This window comes from Acanthaster planci, linkage group LG14 (genome assembly GCF_054643075.1).
Source record: "Acanthaster planci isolate LZ-2023a linkage group LG14, COTS_SCS, whole genome shotgun sequence".
NCBI lineage: Eukaryota > Metazoa > Echinodermata > Asteroidea > Valvatida > Acanthasteridae > Acanthaster > Acanthaster planci.
The window spans coordinates 3,226,088-3,244,059 of record NC_141790.1 but is presented as its reverse complement, the minus strand read 5'-3'; the positions used below and the strand labels follow the sequence as shown (position 1 = coordinate 3,244,059).

The 17,972-nt window shown below is 41.7% G+C and overlaps 1 protein-coding gene across 1 annotated transcript; it reads left to right on the top strand.

Moving 5' to 3' along the window:
• The first annotated feature begins 237 nt into the window (after positions 1-237).
• mipep (mitochondrial intermediate peptidase) lies at positions 238-17,855 on the top strand. Its single transcript, XM_022251870.2, has 18 exons — positions 238-387; positions 1,890-2,109; positions 2,970-3,143; positions 3,887-3,975; positions 4,708-4,858; positions 5,735-5,917; positions 7,014-7,219; positions 8,360-8,420; positions 8,916-8,968; positions 9,867-10,020; positions 10,705-10,868; positions 12,177-12,216; positions 13,108-13,150; positions 14,195-14,340; positions 14,920-15,048; positions 15,312-15,377; positions 15,942-16,137; positions 16,326-17,855. Exons 2-18 carry the CDS (start codon positions 1,924-1,926, stop codon positions 16,394-16,396), a joined length of 2,112 nt encoding a protein of 703 aa, XP_022107562.2. The 5' UTR covers positions 238-387; positions 1,890-1,923; the 3' UTR covers positions 16,397-17,855.
• The last annotated feature ends 117 nt before the right edge of the window (positions 17,856-17,972 follow it).

Sequence of the window (17,972 nt, the reverse complement as noted above, 5' to 3'; positions counted from 1 at the left end):
AATTCAAAATCAAATGAAATCTGAAGGACCAAACAACACATTGTTTTTTGTTTGAGAGGCCTCAGGGACTTCAGTTGCCTGCCATGGGACTCCAAATTGTGTTGATTTTACACTACATGTATTTTCAATGGAGCTTGAATTACTTCAATGCACCCTTACGGGGACAGCAAAAAAATGTTAACGCAGTGCGGCAACAGAGGGCGCTGTTGTAGCTCTCGCCGAGAAAAAACATTTGTCATTGACGCGTACGGTACGGTTACTTGAAATTGATGTGCGCGGAGCAGCTGGCAGACCGCCCAGAGATGAAAGACCTTTGTGGCCCAAGTTACTTGGCTAAGTAACATTAACCATGCATTGACCGATTAATTCTTGTAAAGAGCAGAGGCGGTAAGAAAACACCTCCCCCCCCCGAAGATGCACCCCTCTTACTTTTCGTCTTTGAATTTGGGAATCATGATGATTGTCCACGATTAATGCATTTTTAAAAGTAATAATCGATGCGCCCCACGCACATCCCTGACTGAGAGTGATAACACGATGATAATAAGCCACGTGCCTGAAGTGTTATCGTTAACATGGTTAAGGCCTTCGATAAGCTAAGTGCAATCTTCAAGGCGCAAATTCGTTTCGATATTCCCGTCTGAGTTTATAATCCTACAGGTATGAGTGCTTTGGATGGAGTACAAAATTTGCATGAAGTCATAAACATGAAGGTTTTAAGAATGCGCTTAACAAGCCCAAGACAAAGTAGCTGGAGCACCACCGTACCCCCAGAACTAAGTGTGGGTCTGATGTTCACCCTGCCCCCAATTATAGAGTCTGTCCCACCTACAATGTATAGTCATACTCATAGTGCTGCAGTTGGGGACAAGTCTGAGGGGCGACTATAGTTAACTGTAGTTTGACTAACACCGCCCCAACGATAGATGGTTTGGACTATCTAGTCAACCACTTGCATTGGGACCAGGCCCAGGGGTATGGTTGCACCACTGGTTATCATGAATAGCCAATTTCATGTATCATTACAAAGGGAACCATTCACATGAAAGTAATTGTTCGAGATTGCAGTGACCAGCCAACGGTAAAATGTGAGTAATAGTGAGATTTTAAAATTGACCCACTAGGGTCGTTTGAGTTTAACAGAATTGTGCATGCGCAGTATTAAAAAGCAGTTGACTACTGCTTGACCTATACATTGTAGTTCATGCCTAAACGTGCCCCGGGCTTGCCCAACTATTGTTGGCTCACATCTGACATAATTCGTCTAAAATATGGCACTTCATTATGTATAAAAACTCATTTCTGCAGGCACGAGTTGCTGATGTGAACAAAATGACTTTTGCTTGCACTCACAGTGTTATAGTAGGGCCGGCCCAACTGTAGCACTATACATGTAGTTGGGACGGTCCAGTTGGAACTGATGCTGTAGGTGGGGTGTAAAAGCACAAATCTGTATGGAGTAGCACTTTACTGATCAGGCAATAGAGCACTTGGGTAAGGGCTTGTGACGTGGAGTCTATTGAAACAATGTTTTATTGTTTAGAGTCCCATAATGCGGCGCACTTCGACGTTTCACTTGACTTCCATCACCCAGCGTTGCCGAACTTCTTTCTTGGAAAACTTGAAACTTGTGGCTAAAAACATTTTAACATGTAAAATTTCACCTTCGTGAAATATGCTGTTCAACCTTTGTGAACAATTTCGGTGTCATGAATTTCACTCAAAACCCATAACTGTTGGTGTCTGGAAATGTGGCATACATGTACTTTTACCAAAATTTTTCAGTCCCATATAAACAATTACAAAATCCTTTGTAGTTTATAAATTCTTCCACTCAAATACCCATTCACAAGTTTGTCAGAAAAAAAAAGTATTTTCATAACTTGCAGTTTCAGAATATAGGCCACACAGAGAAGTGGTGTCATGTCTGCAGCCAGGCTTGGCCACCTGGCACGGTTCACCAACAGTCTACTCCGTCCCACTCAATACATAGTCGGGAGTAGGCCTGATCCCTGTCACAAGTACCAGAGGGTAACCACATGGTCACCCCTAGCATCAGCGTTCAATGCAAGACCCAAGAGGCAACTAGAAACAAGTGGACAGAATGTGGTGAGTATCGTTTGTGTCAGAGGTCATCTTACATACATGTATATATACACTCATACATGCAAATGTAGTTTGTAAAATGACCTGTTTTTGCTTTTTTCTTCGGGCATTTTTGTGCCCGTTTGTACATGTACATGTACATGTACACCATATTTTTGGGTAAAGGGCATAAACTTTGGTACTGAAATTTGCATATTCATTAGCAAAGTGTGATGTCATCTAAGAAAAAAAACCCTCAGTGTTACAGCTTTTTGGCACAGTTTCTTATATTTTGCACAGCTGAAGTTTATTTTCTTTGTTGGTTTTGTTGTTTCAGTGCATGATATGCAGGTGGCTTGTGAGCAAAGTTCATTAAGAAAATTGTTTCAAACGTTTAGGCTCGCAACATGTGCAAGGGTGATGCGTTAGAAATCCAACAATTTAAAAATATGGGCCTGATCAGATTACACCTACTGCATTAGGGCTGAGTCAGATCAAACAGTTGAGAATATTTTAAAATCCAAACTGTAATTCAATCGAGTATTCAGTTGTATGACTTTTTTCGTCAACGATGCCTCTGCAGAAGCATTTTTCATTAATCTACACAAAAAAGGGATCATCGTCCACGATGTAAGTTTAATATATTCCCATTCTTTGAATGCCTTTTGTTGTTTTTTGGAATTTGATTATGATGACGTTCATTATATGCAAATTGACCATCTGATAAAGGATCTACTGTATGACCACCAACCTACCTCCTTTGCGTGATGGGTCCACCCTCCTGATTTGAGGACAGTGCTGACTTTGTATATAATTTGATTTTCCTCCGGTATAAGCACCTTTTCTCAGAGATTGGGACTCTAATATCATTCTGTTTGCCACAGGGTCTGTTTGGGATGCCAGAGCTGACCAGCCCAGGAGGGTTTGCGGAGGCCCAGAGGGTATCCGTCCAGGAGGCGGAAGAGCTTGTTCAAGAGGCCATCCGGTCCCCCACCAGCGCCCACATTGTGGTCCTCTTTGACAAGCTTTCTGATGCCCTGTGCAGAGTGGCTGACTTGGTAAGTCCTACCGAAGCTTGTAGGGTCAAAGGTCAACCCTTGAAGGTGGAGATGGCAGTAAGGGGTCATATTTCATCCCTGATGAGTTGGGTTGGCACAGTACTGCTGTTCCCTGTTGTTTGATTTCATGTTCCTGTTGCGAATCCCACCTAGTCTTTTCCAAGGTTGTAGGGTTAAAGGTCATCCCATTGAGCTGGAGGGGGGATACCAGGGGTTATAGTTCATCCTTGATGGATCAGGTTGGCACATTAGTGCTTTCCCCTGTTCACCTCCATGACCTAGGTTCAGATCCCACCCAGTACATCAGTTGTGATGAGATATTTCTGCCCGTTTTACACTGGCAGTCAATGATAAATCACCGATGCATCATTCTGAAACTTGGTGCTTGAAAAAAGTTTAAAACTTTTCCCACAATGAGTTATCCCCCCTGAGCAGAAGTGCGCCCTCACCAGCGAAAGAAAGACAGATGGCACTCCATATTCTCACTCTATTGTTCCACCAACTGCCCATTCTGGTAATTTCATCACTCAAGTTCGTGCTGGTCACAAAATTTGCAAGTCAAGTTTTATTGCTGATGATTGCTGGTATTGCGACATGGCCAGACATTTACGATGAAGAAATTGCCTTTTGTAACTCTGGCTCATCTTTAATACTTGTGCCACCTTCCGCCAAAGTGACTAGTGTCTCTTCCAAGTCTGCATAGAGTGTTCATTTTAATTTTCCAAGCCACTGATATTTTTCAGGCTGACTTCGTCCGAGTGGCTCACCCAGACCAGCGATTTGCGAGGGCGGCTGAAGACGCTTGCGTACACATCAGTGCAATGGTTGAACAGTAAGTCCTGCTCGTATGCGGCCTAGATTTTATGGAAGCCGGAGTAGATTCCGTAGTTGCCCTGGTGTCTGGTTTGGACTGTCACGGCACCGGTTAGAGCTGTTCATGCTGAAATGCATGTAGAGAGAAGGATGTTTCCTTCTCCAGATGCTGTTTACAGGTTTGCACACATTCACATGCAACCAAATCTTGAATTGGTATCCTCGACCTTCCATTGAACAAAAAGGGCCCATGCACAGATTGCACCCAGTGTTTGGTACAGTTTTAGAGTTAGCTGTTACCAATTGCCAAACTTGGCCCAATTTCACGGAGCTGCTGAACAGTTAGAAGAAAAGTTGTGCTACCTTTAGCAGAAAAATTTGCTATCTTAGACACTGTTTCATGGCGTTGATTAGCGTGGTTGTGCTAAAGGTTGCGTGCGCGTAGACATTTCTATTGTTACATCACTAAGTTTAAGCAACATTGTCCTCCAAGGTTAGCATGCCTTTGGCTGTTCTTACCGTTTATGGTCTCCATGAAATACATGGAGCCTCTGTTAGCATGAAATCGCATGCTAAGCAGTGTCATGAAATTGGGTCCTAGACTGAAGCATAATAGATGTAAAAAGCATAGATGTGTTTTTATAAAGACCAGATTTCCTTTAGCTGAAACAGTTTGTGGCTGGACACCTACATTATATGTAAACGGGGTGTCAACGTGTTCGGAAGTAGTTGTGTTCCTTTTTTTGAGCAGGTTGAACACAAACGTAGACTTGAAGGAGTCCCTCCAGCGATTGCTAGACGACACTGCTACCTTCTCAGCCATGGACGAAGAGTCCCAGATTGTGGCCAGGCTGTTCATGTTTGACTTTGAGCAGAGTGGGATACACCTTGAGCAGGCAAAGGTATTAAAAGGAAGATTCAAACCTTGGGATTTTTGGGGGGCGGAGATAAATATCAACCTCAGTTCAGCATCTTATCTAGCTGGTTGTCCGCTTGACCTGGAGAGGACAGGCAAAATTTAATTGGGATAGGCAGGTTTTGCATGGTCAAACTTTACCAGCTCCCATTTTTTTACATAAATCTTGAACATGGGCAAAGCATGTCTTCACATTTCCTTCTGAAATACTGGGTGCAGTGGAAACTTGGTCTGAGATAGGATCTGCTATGGTTTGTATGCGAACAGGGTGAGTTTCTTTAAAGGTCCATATCTTCCAAAGCTTCTCAGCTTGTAAAATAATCCCATGTCTGTCTGGACAGAACAGAAAACTTTCGTTGACAAAAACCAAACCCAAAACCAGTCAGCCAGTCCAGTACTCCAACTGTGGTGTGAACGTCAAGATTTGTCAATTTTCAATGCAGCAGATGAAGTGTGGGTAATTGGGTTTTCCATGGAAACAAATGGAACATTTGTATGAGCCAACTAATAACAACAACTGCAAAGTGTTCAAAATGAATTTTCCCAGAAGTTAGTTCCAATGCATTATGATGGAGCAGCCAAAGTGAAAATTGTCAGATAGTCGGTGCCTGCAGATGAGGTTTGGAGTGCTGTGAGAAGGGTAAATTTAAACATTCAATCTGTGTGGTTTGTAACCAAGTAGGAAGCATTGTTTGTATACAGAAAATGCATACTTGTTACTTGTAAAAATTGAAAGAGGTGATGAATACTGTACATATGATGTTGCAGTTAGATTTCTGCAATAGCCAATGTTCAAGTCACCTGTGGTTTTTGTCACAGCGACAAAGATTACATGTTGCTTCAATTGGTTTTTCACTGACAGAGGCAAGAGTTTGTGAGACTGAATGAAGTGATCCACATTCTCGGGAGCCAGTTTGTGCAAGGAACGCAGACAGCCAATGCCATCGAGAAGAGACGTCTGCCGCAACACATTCAGCACTCCTTTGCCGTTGACGGGGAGAACGTCGCCATCGGTTCTCTGTATGGCGATAACCCCAGCGACCTGGTAAGATTGCCGAGGGCGGTGGATTCTCTTCACCAATGCGGTCCAGGTTGTGGAAGGTTAGAGAAGGTAGTCCAGCCACTATTTGACTTCACAGCCACTTGGTTCTCGTCTACCTTGAAAAGTCAATTGCAAAGGATATATCTGTAGGGGGGGGAAGTGGAAGATGAGGAAGATTGGGTAGGATTTAGGAAACTTCCGGATGAGAATGCCGATAGTGTATTGGGCTCAAGCATCAAGGGTCTTATTGAAGTTCTGGGGTTGTGGGTGTCGCACCTGTTGAGGTATATATGTCCCTGAGCAAGAGAGCAGACTGTCATCTTTCGCAAGAGAGGTCAGGTTTGACTGTCAAATGTTATTCCTAACTTGCATGGGACCTTCCAAACTTGTCCCAAATCCACTGCCATGCTGAAAGCCCAGGACACATTTTTATACCGGTGTTTATAGAGTAACAGTAACCAGTTTCTATCTTCCTAAGTCCTGCTGAAACCTGTAACCCCCAGCTGGAGTTTTAGGCATCTTGGAAATGTGGCACTGACTGCTTATAACTACTTACTGGGTGGGAGGGGAAATGTGTAGCATGTAGGAGTTTCCTGTGCCAGAGGTCATCTGAACAGATCTTGGCAAATTCTTAATGAAGTGATGGATGATATGCATTCTTGTTCCCACTGTTGAGTGATTCCTTGTTGAGTTTGTACGCACACAGAGGCTTAATCTCGTCCGTGGAGGTTGAGCATGTATGGAGCCCTCAAGTGGCCAAGTGCCGTGGCGGGGCATTGTAGCTATAATGACATTGTCTTAGTGTCTGAGAAAGTGATGATATGATAAGAAATGCCAGGCAGTCTTGAACAAATGACCACCGAGGGTCAAAATAGAAAGTCCAACTTTGTAAAGATGTTGGTGAGGTATCTTTGTTTTTTTAACCCTACCCTCCTCAATCTTTCACCTGTTGGAGGACTGAGGAGTGTTAGGGTTAAAATAATACCATACCAGGCACAGTTTCTGTCTGCAAGTGGTTGACAATTAGATAATCCCCACGGGTTTTCAGTTTTGCTTATGGTGATCAGTTGATTTCCTCTGGGATCATCTCGTTGGACAGGTTCGTGAGGCTGCCTACAAGATCTTCCTCTTCCCCAACCCCACCCAGTCCCAGCTCTTGGACCGTCTCCTAGATTCCCGGCACAGGCTGGCCAGCCTAGTCGGTTTTTCCTCCTACGCCCAGCGGGCCTTGCGTGGCACCATGGCCCAGACGCCAGATAACGTCATGCAGTTTCTGACGTCAACCGGAGACAGATTATTTGACAGGTTGGAAGAAATTATCGGTTGAAGCTTTTGTATGGCAGAGTTGTATACAGGGAGATATTGTTTGTCACACATCATAGAAGCAGTATAGACGTGGTTATCCCTGAGAAGGGCCAGTAGGGAGAAAAGGTGTCGATATTTTCAACTGTGTGCTGTGTTTTTTCGTCGGGAAAAACTCACCACTAGCTCTTTAGAGTCAACACTTCTTTCTGTTCCATAGTGCACCCGCAAACAATTTCTCTCCCGAAACACGGTTTTCAAAGAGGTATGACAAACATTGTGGATATTTTCAAGACTTGTGACTTCTTCTGTGACCTGTTACCACATCAGCAATTATGTGACCAATCTAACAAAGTGAGTCACAAGTCCCCAAGGACACTTTGAAGTTAAATGCCCTTAACAGTTTTCACCGTCACCATTTTTCACCCTCGACATATTCCACCCACATAGCAGTTAGTACCAGGATGTCAGCCGATCGAGTAATGCTTTAAAACCGAAGGGCTCATCTTGCTCTTTCTAATCAAAACCAAAAACACTGGGAAAAAATGGGCCTGAAGTCTCATTTTGAGAGATCCAGTCATTTATTTCAGGGGTCAGGCTGTCTTTGAGTTGTGCATTTTATTAGGGCTGTGCCAAATATCCAACTATCCGAATATTCAATTGATTATCGAATATTCGAATTTTATTTTCAAATTTGAATATTCAAATGAAAAATTCATGAAAAAGAACTGGGAATTTCCTTTGTTTTAAATAAGAAAAATTGCACTATGGAGGCTTGTTTCGAGCAGATTCAAATGAAAAATGATTCAAAATGTAAATCATTCATTATACAATTTAAAAGGGATAGAAATTTTCAACAGGGCAAGGAGTATTGTTCTCAGGTTCTTAATCTTGCTAAATCGTGGCTGGAGATATTCCAGGATATGAGAAGCTATTACCTGTATATTGATAATAATGTACAATTGTGTGCATTTTTGCAACTGATTTTGTGTATTGTTCCTCCACAGTCTGGTGGTCGTTACAACCGAATATTCGGATATTTGGTCGAATTGAAGGTCGAATATTCGACTAGTGTATTACTCAAATTGACTCAGCCCTATATTTTATCAAGTGTTTCAAGAATTTCATTTTTTGGTTTTATAGAGTTTCCAAGGAAATTGAGCTCATGAAGGAAATGAAGAAAGAGTGTAATCCCTTTAACCCGGTGAGTTCTAACAATTTCCACCATCAGAATTGATTATAACTTTTTGTCAAAATGAAAGCAAGGAACTTCTCATCAAAAGCATTGGTGCCGAAAGACACTTTGTAAAAGCTCAGGGCGTGAGGAAGTCTGGTGAAAGAAGACCAAGATGATGCATTTTATTATCAGTTCAACTGACCGTTGTCAACGCAACCACCACTGCGTAGTCTTCAGTTCTTTTGGTATAGACATACTGACCTGCTATGAGATCACTAGTGCACATGTGTTTTTGTGCATGCTGCTCTGTGAAATTAGCACATTAAATTTTAACAAACGATGTTATACAGTGTATTTATCTTCTAATTTGGTATTCATGTCCAGTACATTGTAAAATGCGAGGACATCCAAATCTCAAAATGCTTAAAATCTCAGTTTTGGGTGGATTTATGACTTGGTCAAAACGGTGACGGTTTTATCCATTTTTTCAAGAATCTTGTCCTTCATGTGTCTTTCTTTTAGGATATTTTTGCTTGGGATCCTTCGTATTACATCGGAGCTGTGAGGAATAAGAGGTATATACGCCTTTGCCAATATTTCTGTAAATCATGAATTTTATTGTACTTTGACACCTCACGTGGGACCATAATACCCAACATTTAAAGCAGTTGTTATATTCATTGCACCATTTGTATTTGGATGGTAGGTTGGTGTGCCATAGCTTTGAGGTATTTTGCCCCCGGGCTCACCCTTTTACCAAGGCAGCAACTAGACACAGACCTGCTTTACCCTGATTTGTCATGTCAAATCTCTTTGGTACACCCAGTAAATATTACAATACTCAAAAAAGTGAAAGACTACTTTTATTTTGTGTATACTTTTTTATATGAGATATTTTACTGCTGAAAATAATCCAATACAATTGTCCTGAATTTTTTTCATGTTTTATTCCAATGAGAACACCATTTACACAAATAAAAAATAGAAAGAACTAAACCCTTGTTGCTTGGAAAAAAAAATACAAGTTCAGAGAGAAAGTGGTTCTTAAATTTTGTAGAGTAGGTAACTTTGATAAGTGATGGTGGAATATACTGAACATACATGTCACTGTGATACCGCATATGTATATTTTTCTTACTATCAAATCACAATACAATATGGCTATGTATGGCAGTATTTCACCTGACCTTGTTGCCACTTGCAGCACAGGGCAGTGCCATGGTCCTTTCAAGTGAGTTTATATTTTGGGTTATGATTGTGATCATGTTCATCTGGGATTGTGGCAAAGTAAAACTGAAATGGAACACTTTCAATCTTTTTTAAAAGATTGCTGTTGAAAATCAAACTGAAAAGGATTTTCTCATTATGTTGATAAAGTTCAGAGCAATTTTCTTTTCCTAAAATATGTTCACATGTCAAATTGTGTTTGTGGAATCTATGAAAATTAAACTGCCCAGTACTTTATGGCCGCAGATATCATATCACAAACTCGGAGTACGCCCCCTACTTCTCGGTCGGTGCTTGCATGGATGGTCTCAGTCTGATCTTCAGCAAACTGTATGGTGTGACACTGGAGAATGTGGAGGCCGAACGGGGAGAGCTCTGGGCACCAGATGTCTTGAAACTGGTACTTCCTCTCAGCTTTGTTGTCAAGCCCATCCACAAGTCCGTTCACAAGACCAGTGAGAAATGACAAAGGAATGACTTGCAGGGACTTGTGAAGGACTGAACACCCTTTTCTTCACCCTTTTTGTTTCTGTGTTGCCTGTGGTTCATATTCATAATTTGAGCCACATTTAATCTGATCCCCATCATTTGTTATGATATCAGTTTCAGATAGCCTGTACAGAGTTTCTAAATAAAAAACAAAAGGAATCAATTTTCAAAAGGTATTACAGTGATATTTTGTAGTCGCCGTAAATTGAACCACTAGATGTTTGTTGTAAGAATAATGCTTTTTAACTGTGTGGTCAGCTTCCTTCGGACAGTGCCATACAATAAAATAATCATGTGTGGTAACAAGCCAGTATACGCGTTCATTGAGATGCCATGAAATGTAATGAAAGTTTTGGTATTCTCAGAATAACAAATTACAAAAACTGTTTGGGGTAGTCCTTGTTGCTTCGATGTTTGCCATCACAGATGTACAAATGAAGTTCGTGGTTTATTTGAAACGTTGAATTCTAAAGCTGAATTTTGACCACTGAACAGAGTTTTCGTGCACTGCAAATTGCTCATGTTTAGCTGGACATTCCAAAACAAGCTTGCACTTGATATGCAGTATTTAATTCGCTGAAATTCTCTTCCCCAGGCAGTGACTCACGAAACAGAAGGAGTTATGGGATACATCTACTGCGACCTGTTTGAGCGCCCCGGCAAGCCTCAGCAGGACTGCCACTTTACCATAAGGGGAGGCCGGAGACTAGACGATGGCTCCTACCAACTGCCTAAAGTGGTTCTGGTCTGCAGTTTCAGGTGCACCATATCTGTTGACCTAGTCCCAGGGGGGAGGGGCATATTTGCAAACCTGCTACCTAAACCTTCCCCAGTGGGAACCTTGTGCAGTAAAACCAGTGACAAGTTTTAACCACTTCCTGCAGGGCCCATTTATCCATGTTGATTCTCCTGGGCCGGGTGATGTTTCATTTTTTCCTCGTTTTTCAAAATTCTTTGAAAATTCATAACTTCATTTACTGTACATTTACACTCACATGAATGACTGTCTGGTGGCTACTCTAATCTGACAGACAACATCTATTAACGCCCGAGTATTTCAGCCAGGCCTGCCACCTTGTAAACAGAGCCCAGATTGTGCGGTGTTATGTATTTTTCTTTTGTTCTCGAAACCGACACAGTGCGCTGCTGACATCTTTTCAATAGGGGCCAGATTAGCGTGCAGGGGTATTGTATCGTTCATCACTGGAGGGCTTTTGTCCCCAGTGGTAATCCGCTTGTGCTGAATGTGGCAAACAGTGGCATAATCTTTCAAAACAATGACGGATTTCCTCCGCTATTGACAACTGAATAAATGTTGGAAATTCCCAGCAGCTCGGTCTTTTGTTCCGAGTACAGTCTTGTTACAAGGCTTAGTTCCCTTTGTCCGATTTCGGGACCCCAACGTCTCCAAAACTGCCCCCCCTCCTGCAGCAAGTGGTTAATAGGCCTCAGTACTGATTAGCCACACTTTGTTTATGCGTGTGCTTTCCTATTGTGCTCAGTGGACGTTGAGCTCCCGCTGGCTCCATAGTAAAGTGCACATGTAAACAGAGACTGATGTCATCAATGCCTAGGCCTATTTATTGTTCAACAACACTGAGACCTTAGACCCCATGCAGGTGGTTTGCACAGTCCCAAACCCAAAGACAAACCTTAGGCTTGACAAGAATTTAGATACTTTGAATGAGATTCTTACTGCGGCCCTGTGTGTCTAACCAACCTGGTGCCTCATATCATAACAGAAGACGAGACCAAGACGTAGAATTGTCTTAACCCCTTCATACGGGGAGCCATCCACAGCCGCGGCTTTGTGTGAGGATTAGTGCATACCACATACATGTACGGTCTATCCACCATGCAGCTGCTGGTTCAATGGGGCCTGCTGCTGGACAGAGCTTTGCATACTGGGCATATTGCAGCACAGCAGTCATAGTCAAAAGAAACCCGGCGTGAAGGGATTAAAAGCTTTTTATCAAGCATTGTGTCATATTGAATTTACCCAGTTTGCACAATGTGCAATAAACCAGTGACGTTGACAGTGCCAATTAATTTTTTTTTATGTTGCAGTCCTCCGAGACAAGGTGCACCCTCTCTGCTGAGTCACGGGGTTTGTACAGTGTTTTTCTTTTTCTAATTGTAGCTTTTTACTTGTTCTCACTTTATCAATGTGGTGGATAGTTCAAAGTTTATCTTACGAAGGTTATTTTCTAACCAAAGAAATTAAAATACGTACTTATGTCCTCCAAAAATTGATCTTTGAAGTGAACATCAAATGTGTAATTTTTTGCTACAGGTTCAGGGGTTTTTTGACAATCACCAAATTTGTTTGGAATATGTGTCATGTTTTGAAGCTGAGTGTTTGTATTTGTGAGTCATTCCAGCAAAGTTTGACAAAATTGGGCCAAAGACAAAATAAGGGCTTGCTGGTGCAAGGAAAGAGAGTTAGATTGTCCATACAACGCCATTTCGTGCGTTTTTGTTGGTAATTTCATTGACAAGTTACGAACATTGCATGTTCTTTGAAATCTTGTGCATCTCAGATTTACCTCTTTTAGTTTTTGTCTCCTTTCTTGCAAAGCTAATCAGATGCCTTTGGGTTTGTCCATTTTTGCTCACACGGATGTGCATTTTTGCATTATTTTATGAACTTTAACCCTGAGCCTGCCAGATACAGTACAGTCCATCAGATGGAAAAGTGTGATTGGCAATCAACAGCAGCCACACAAACTGGCCATGATGAGACAATGGGAGCTAGTCCCATTTAGCAATGCCACTGTTGGATCTTGTGGTGACTGGCAACCACAGACTCCTAGGCTGTTTGTTTTTGGGGGAGAGTTGATCTGTTGGATCTTGTTACATTGGGCAGGCAAGCCACTTGATACAATTTGATGCATTTGGCAGGGGTTTTTAGCCAAAGTAGGCTGGCCGATTAGGGTTAATGTGTTTGTACATTGTAGTAAATTGAGGCTTTTTTTTTATCTTCCTTCTCGCCGCTCAGATGATGGAGAATCTTTTCCATGAGTTTGGCCATGCAATGCACTGTAAGTAGCCCAGCTGTGATCATGGTTGCAAGTTGTACAGCAAGGGGAGATATCAAATATGTTTTGACTGTTCACTCACATGCAGAAACATTCCTTTTCTTCTGCATACAGTCATTTATAAATGTCATCAACACAGCTGTTCCTTCACATGCAGAACAACAGGACAACCACTTTTTGGGAAAACGTCAGTTAGAAATATTTGGAGGGCTATCCGTTGTCTGCAAACTTTGGAACATTTCAGCATGGTTACAGGTTCTATTCGTTCTCATTCGTTGTTTCCAAGGATGGATTTGTGTCGGGGAGATGTTAATTAATTTTGGAGCTTTGCCCTGCCCAATGTGTTCTCATTCACCTTAGTATTTGAACAAGTTTTGTTGGGTTGTGCACTCTGTAGGGAGGTACCATTGTCTCCAAAAGTCTTGATGAGCTTAGCAATCTAGGGTGATAATGACTTTAAGCTAAACTACTATGCTGGTGGATAATGTAGTGCATTATTAAATGAATCTGTTACTGCTTAAAGAGTCAATGCAGTGTAGTTTTTTTCTACAGTTCTTGAAAACTTACCTATGCATTTCAATCAATCTCTGTGTTTAGGCTATTTTAAAAGGTGCTCTGTCGCTGTCCTGGTTTTCATGCTAATGCCAATTTCCACACTCATGAGCCAAAGTGTGACATCAACCCAGACGGAAAACCTCAGTGTTGCCTTGGTTTATGCACGAAAATTGCTGGAATGTTTAATTTGTTCCAAATTTCCTGTTGTTTTGTGATTTACTGTCCTGCAGGTGCACAGCGATAAGCCACTGAGTGGCCCTTGCTCAAAAAGGCTTTCAGTGAACAGATTTTTTATTCACAATTTGAATAGAAAAACACGTAAACTGACAATCGGGCAATGTCTTTTAAATGTTTCAAAATTTGCACCCTGCAATACTCTCCAACCTAAAAGGATGCTGAAAAGATCTCATAAAGAGTGTAAACTTGCACACTAAGTGTGTCTCAGCAAAATCCACCTAATGGGCCCTGTAAATTCCTCTCCTTGCCCCGCAGCCATGCTTGCTAGGACTCGCTACCAGCACGTGACTGGGACGCGCTGTGCCACTGACTTTGCCGAGGTGCCCTCCATACTGATGGAATACTTTGCCAACGATTACAGAGTCCTGAAAGAGTTTGCCAGGCATCATAAAACTGACCAGGTAAAAGTCCCTTATAGAAGTCAAGTGAAATCTCATACCTTGAAAACAGATCATTAAAAGTTAAAAAAGTGATACTTATTCCAAGTCAATTCAGCCCAACTTTTTAAATGTACAGAACTAAAAGTGAAGTCTTAGAAATGAACCAATTGAACCAACATTTTACCAAAAGACCATAAAGAAATGACCCCTTTTTATTCTTGCTGTGAGCTTGTATGAAATTGTAACTGGTACTGTTTATAAATCTAAGTGCAAGATTGTGTACTGTAAGTGTAAGGTTTGATATTTGCTTCACGAGTAGTTAAAAGGGAAAGTGGTTGGTCATCGCCAAGTGTTTATTGTCAAATCGTCACAAGTTTTGTTTCCATTTGGGTTCACAGAATAAATACTTCCATGAGATCACAAATTCTCACACTTGTTCATGTTTACATTTAGCTTTGCTTCCACGTCCAGCAACAACTCGCCTAAGTGCATCTGTGTGAATAGCCCTCAAATCTCCACAAAAATTTCTTGATCTGACCCCAGTGATCCTTGAATCTTGAGTCCCAAATAGTTCCCTTCACTAATTATCCCATCCCACAGACCCTGCCCGAGGAGATGATAGCCCGTCTCTGCGCCTCCAAGAAGCAATTTGCCGCCTTTGACATGCAAACCCAAGTCTTCTATTCCATCCTAGACCAAGTCCTCCATGGGGAGCATCCATTAAGAAAGGTGAGCCAAAATTCCCTTTCACTTCAAGTGAAGCCGAATAGTGGCTATTTTATATGTCAACAATTAGTTTGTGGAGGCTTTTATGAAAGATATCTTCTCTTCATCCTAATTTATAGGAGCCGTCCATTTTTTTTATCCTTTTCATGAGCTTATAACATGTATGCTGGGAAGGGTTCACAGCCTGTGTACGCTTTCATGAGCTTAGAAAATTGGCAACTGGCCACCAACCTTTTCCTCAGTGTTAAAGTTTCTGTCTCCTACAGACCACCGTTGAAATTTTGAGCGAGGTACAGAACCAGTATTCTAGCATCAAGCATGTTCCAGGAACAGTGAGTAAACCACTTCTGCTCTCCGACTTTAAACACCCTTGGTGTTCTCGATTCTTTCAATAGCCAGCACATGGCACGTTGAGCCTCTGTAACATAATGCTTGATGGCTGTAACTTTTCACATCTTGTGAGATTCCCTTAAATCCTCAGTTGATCATAAAGCATTAGGGGTGATTAGGGTCAGAAGAATTTTTTCCACTTTCTGTCATATTGGCGGAGACAAGCCAGGTGCAGATTGCTCTTCGAGTAGAAGGATGATGAGCCTTTTCTTTAGCACCTGATGCTCTTATCTTCATTTGCACACTATTAAAATAATATTGACAGGAAGAAAGGAACAGGACTTGCTCAAAGTTAGGTCATCTACATATATATTCCCTGCCGAACCTGCAATCCTGTGACTGAATATTCTGGTCAATTTACGTGCTGCTTTGAATCCAAGGGTTTTCGGGGCAAATATGTACAAATTTTGCTCAAAAAGTGTTTTGAAAGTTACACATCAATTCTTTTCCCAGAAGGAAAACATTCAGTCGTTTGATCTTTGTTAATTTCTCTTTTTTTCACCCAGGCCTGGCATTTACGTTTTGGTCACCTCGTAGGTTACGGGGCCAAGTATTACTCCTACCTGCTGTCGCGTGCCGTGGCGTCCAGCATTTGGCACAAATGCTTTGCAGCCGATCCCCTGAGCCGGGATACCGGGGAACGGTACCGCTGGGACATGCTGGCCCACGGCGGGGGCAGGGAACCAACGTTGTTGGTACAGAGTAAGTCCGAGCTTCAATTTTTTTTCAAAATAGACCTTATTCGGGGGATGCCATTTTTTATCTTTTTCCCTGAATCTGTTATATAAATTGTAACCTGTTGTCTTGAATGGTACCAGACTCTGTTTAGTTTTTCATGCAATTTCAATCCTCCCTTTCTTTTTTTTTTCAAAATCCAACTTTTTTCACAGATATGATTGGCAAGAAGTTGTCCAATGAGGATTTGGTGCGAGCTTTACTGGAGGAAACAGAGGAGCACTAACAAACACATCAAACATCGAATGAGATCACCTCTTTAGACCAAATGCTCTTTAGACCAATTGGAGTGACTCAACATTGCTGAACTATCATAGGAGGTCACAAGCCAACAGAACAATGGAGCACATTGTAGGAAGATTGGAAAATACGGCTCTGAATCATCGTACCTTGTCCTCGCTCTTGCAACCAAATCTTGTGGCGCCCCCTTCCTGTATCTGCTTTGGAAGCTGCAATCATAACGGCATGCTTTTTGTTCTTCAGCTTGCATTGATATCCCATGCTGGGCACCAGCCATATCTTCAAAAGCACTGTAGCTGGTAAAGCATTGCCTAGTTCTGCAAGTCAACGAGTGATGAGCTGGAAATTTATTTTGATGGGTGGGGGAGACATGGGACGGAACTCTTTGTATTGTAAATCATTCTCATCGGGCACACAGTGACAATGACTCCTGTTTTTTGCCATTGACATCCAGTAGTTAGTAGCCATAGCCGTAGCTAACAAAAGCCACTTCAGATGTGGCCTCTTGCTCCGTTGTAAAATCAGAAAACAGGTAGTAAGTCATTGTCCTTGTGACTTTTTTGCCACAGCATCAATCCAGTTTAAACACTCATAAATCAAATTGGCTATGCATTCTGTGCAAAACTGCGCTTGAGAATTCAGTAAGACCAGAGAGTGCATAAAATTTTCATTGCTCAACATAACGGATTCAACTTACGAAGTACTGAGGACGTTGCTGTCCTATGTGAACTGAGGTCATGTCTCTGCTCTGTCGTCCAAACCACCATTGTGTACATTCTGTGACGTAACTGTGCTACTGCATTGTTCACCAGCAACAGCTGAAGAAGGACCTGTGGCGTGTAGCTATAGATCCTGTGTATGCATGCAAAATTTGCAAAGAGTATTCACTTCATTGATTTTGCTCAAACCCTTGCATGAGCAATGGAACAAGAGCGCCCTCTGTTGGCATCCTAGTGGAGTGCAGCACAAGTTCTCAGTAGTCCCTGTAGGTTCATCACGAATCAAAGCAAGTGACCGTTTTTTTAAATAAACTGTGGCAGAAGCTTTTTTTTCTGTACATGGTGTCCTGCTTTTGACTGGACAGAAGAAAATACTTGTGATTAAACTTACAATAGACTGTTTTGCACACTCCCAGTTTTTCCTGTAAGATCATATTCCCACAAAGTTTTAAAAATGAAAACGGAAAAGGTTAGAAACATACGAAGAAATAACAAAGTTTGTGTGGCTATGTTCAATTCTTTTCTGACCACAGCTCCATTATTGGAGGTCAGTGTGATGAAACCACTCAGTTTACAAATTTAGCTCAGATTCAGGTCCAAGTTAATGCAGTCAGTGTAATAGCAAGATTTGCATGTTTGGTTGCCGTTTGTATACTTTGTTTGAAATCAAATTATTTTTAATAAAACAAAAAATATCAAAATAAATATTGCAGAAACTTAACTTAATGCCAGAGTGCAGATTCAGCGACTGAACCTCAACGAACTAACCCACTTCGCCCTTTTCTAACACCCCTTGAAGGAACTTGTTTGTTAAACTAGATGTAATATCTGTTCTTTTCCAGA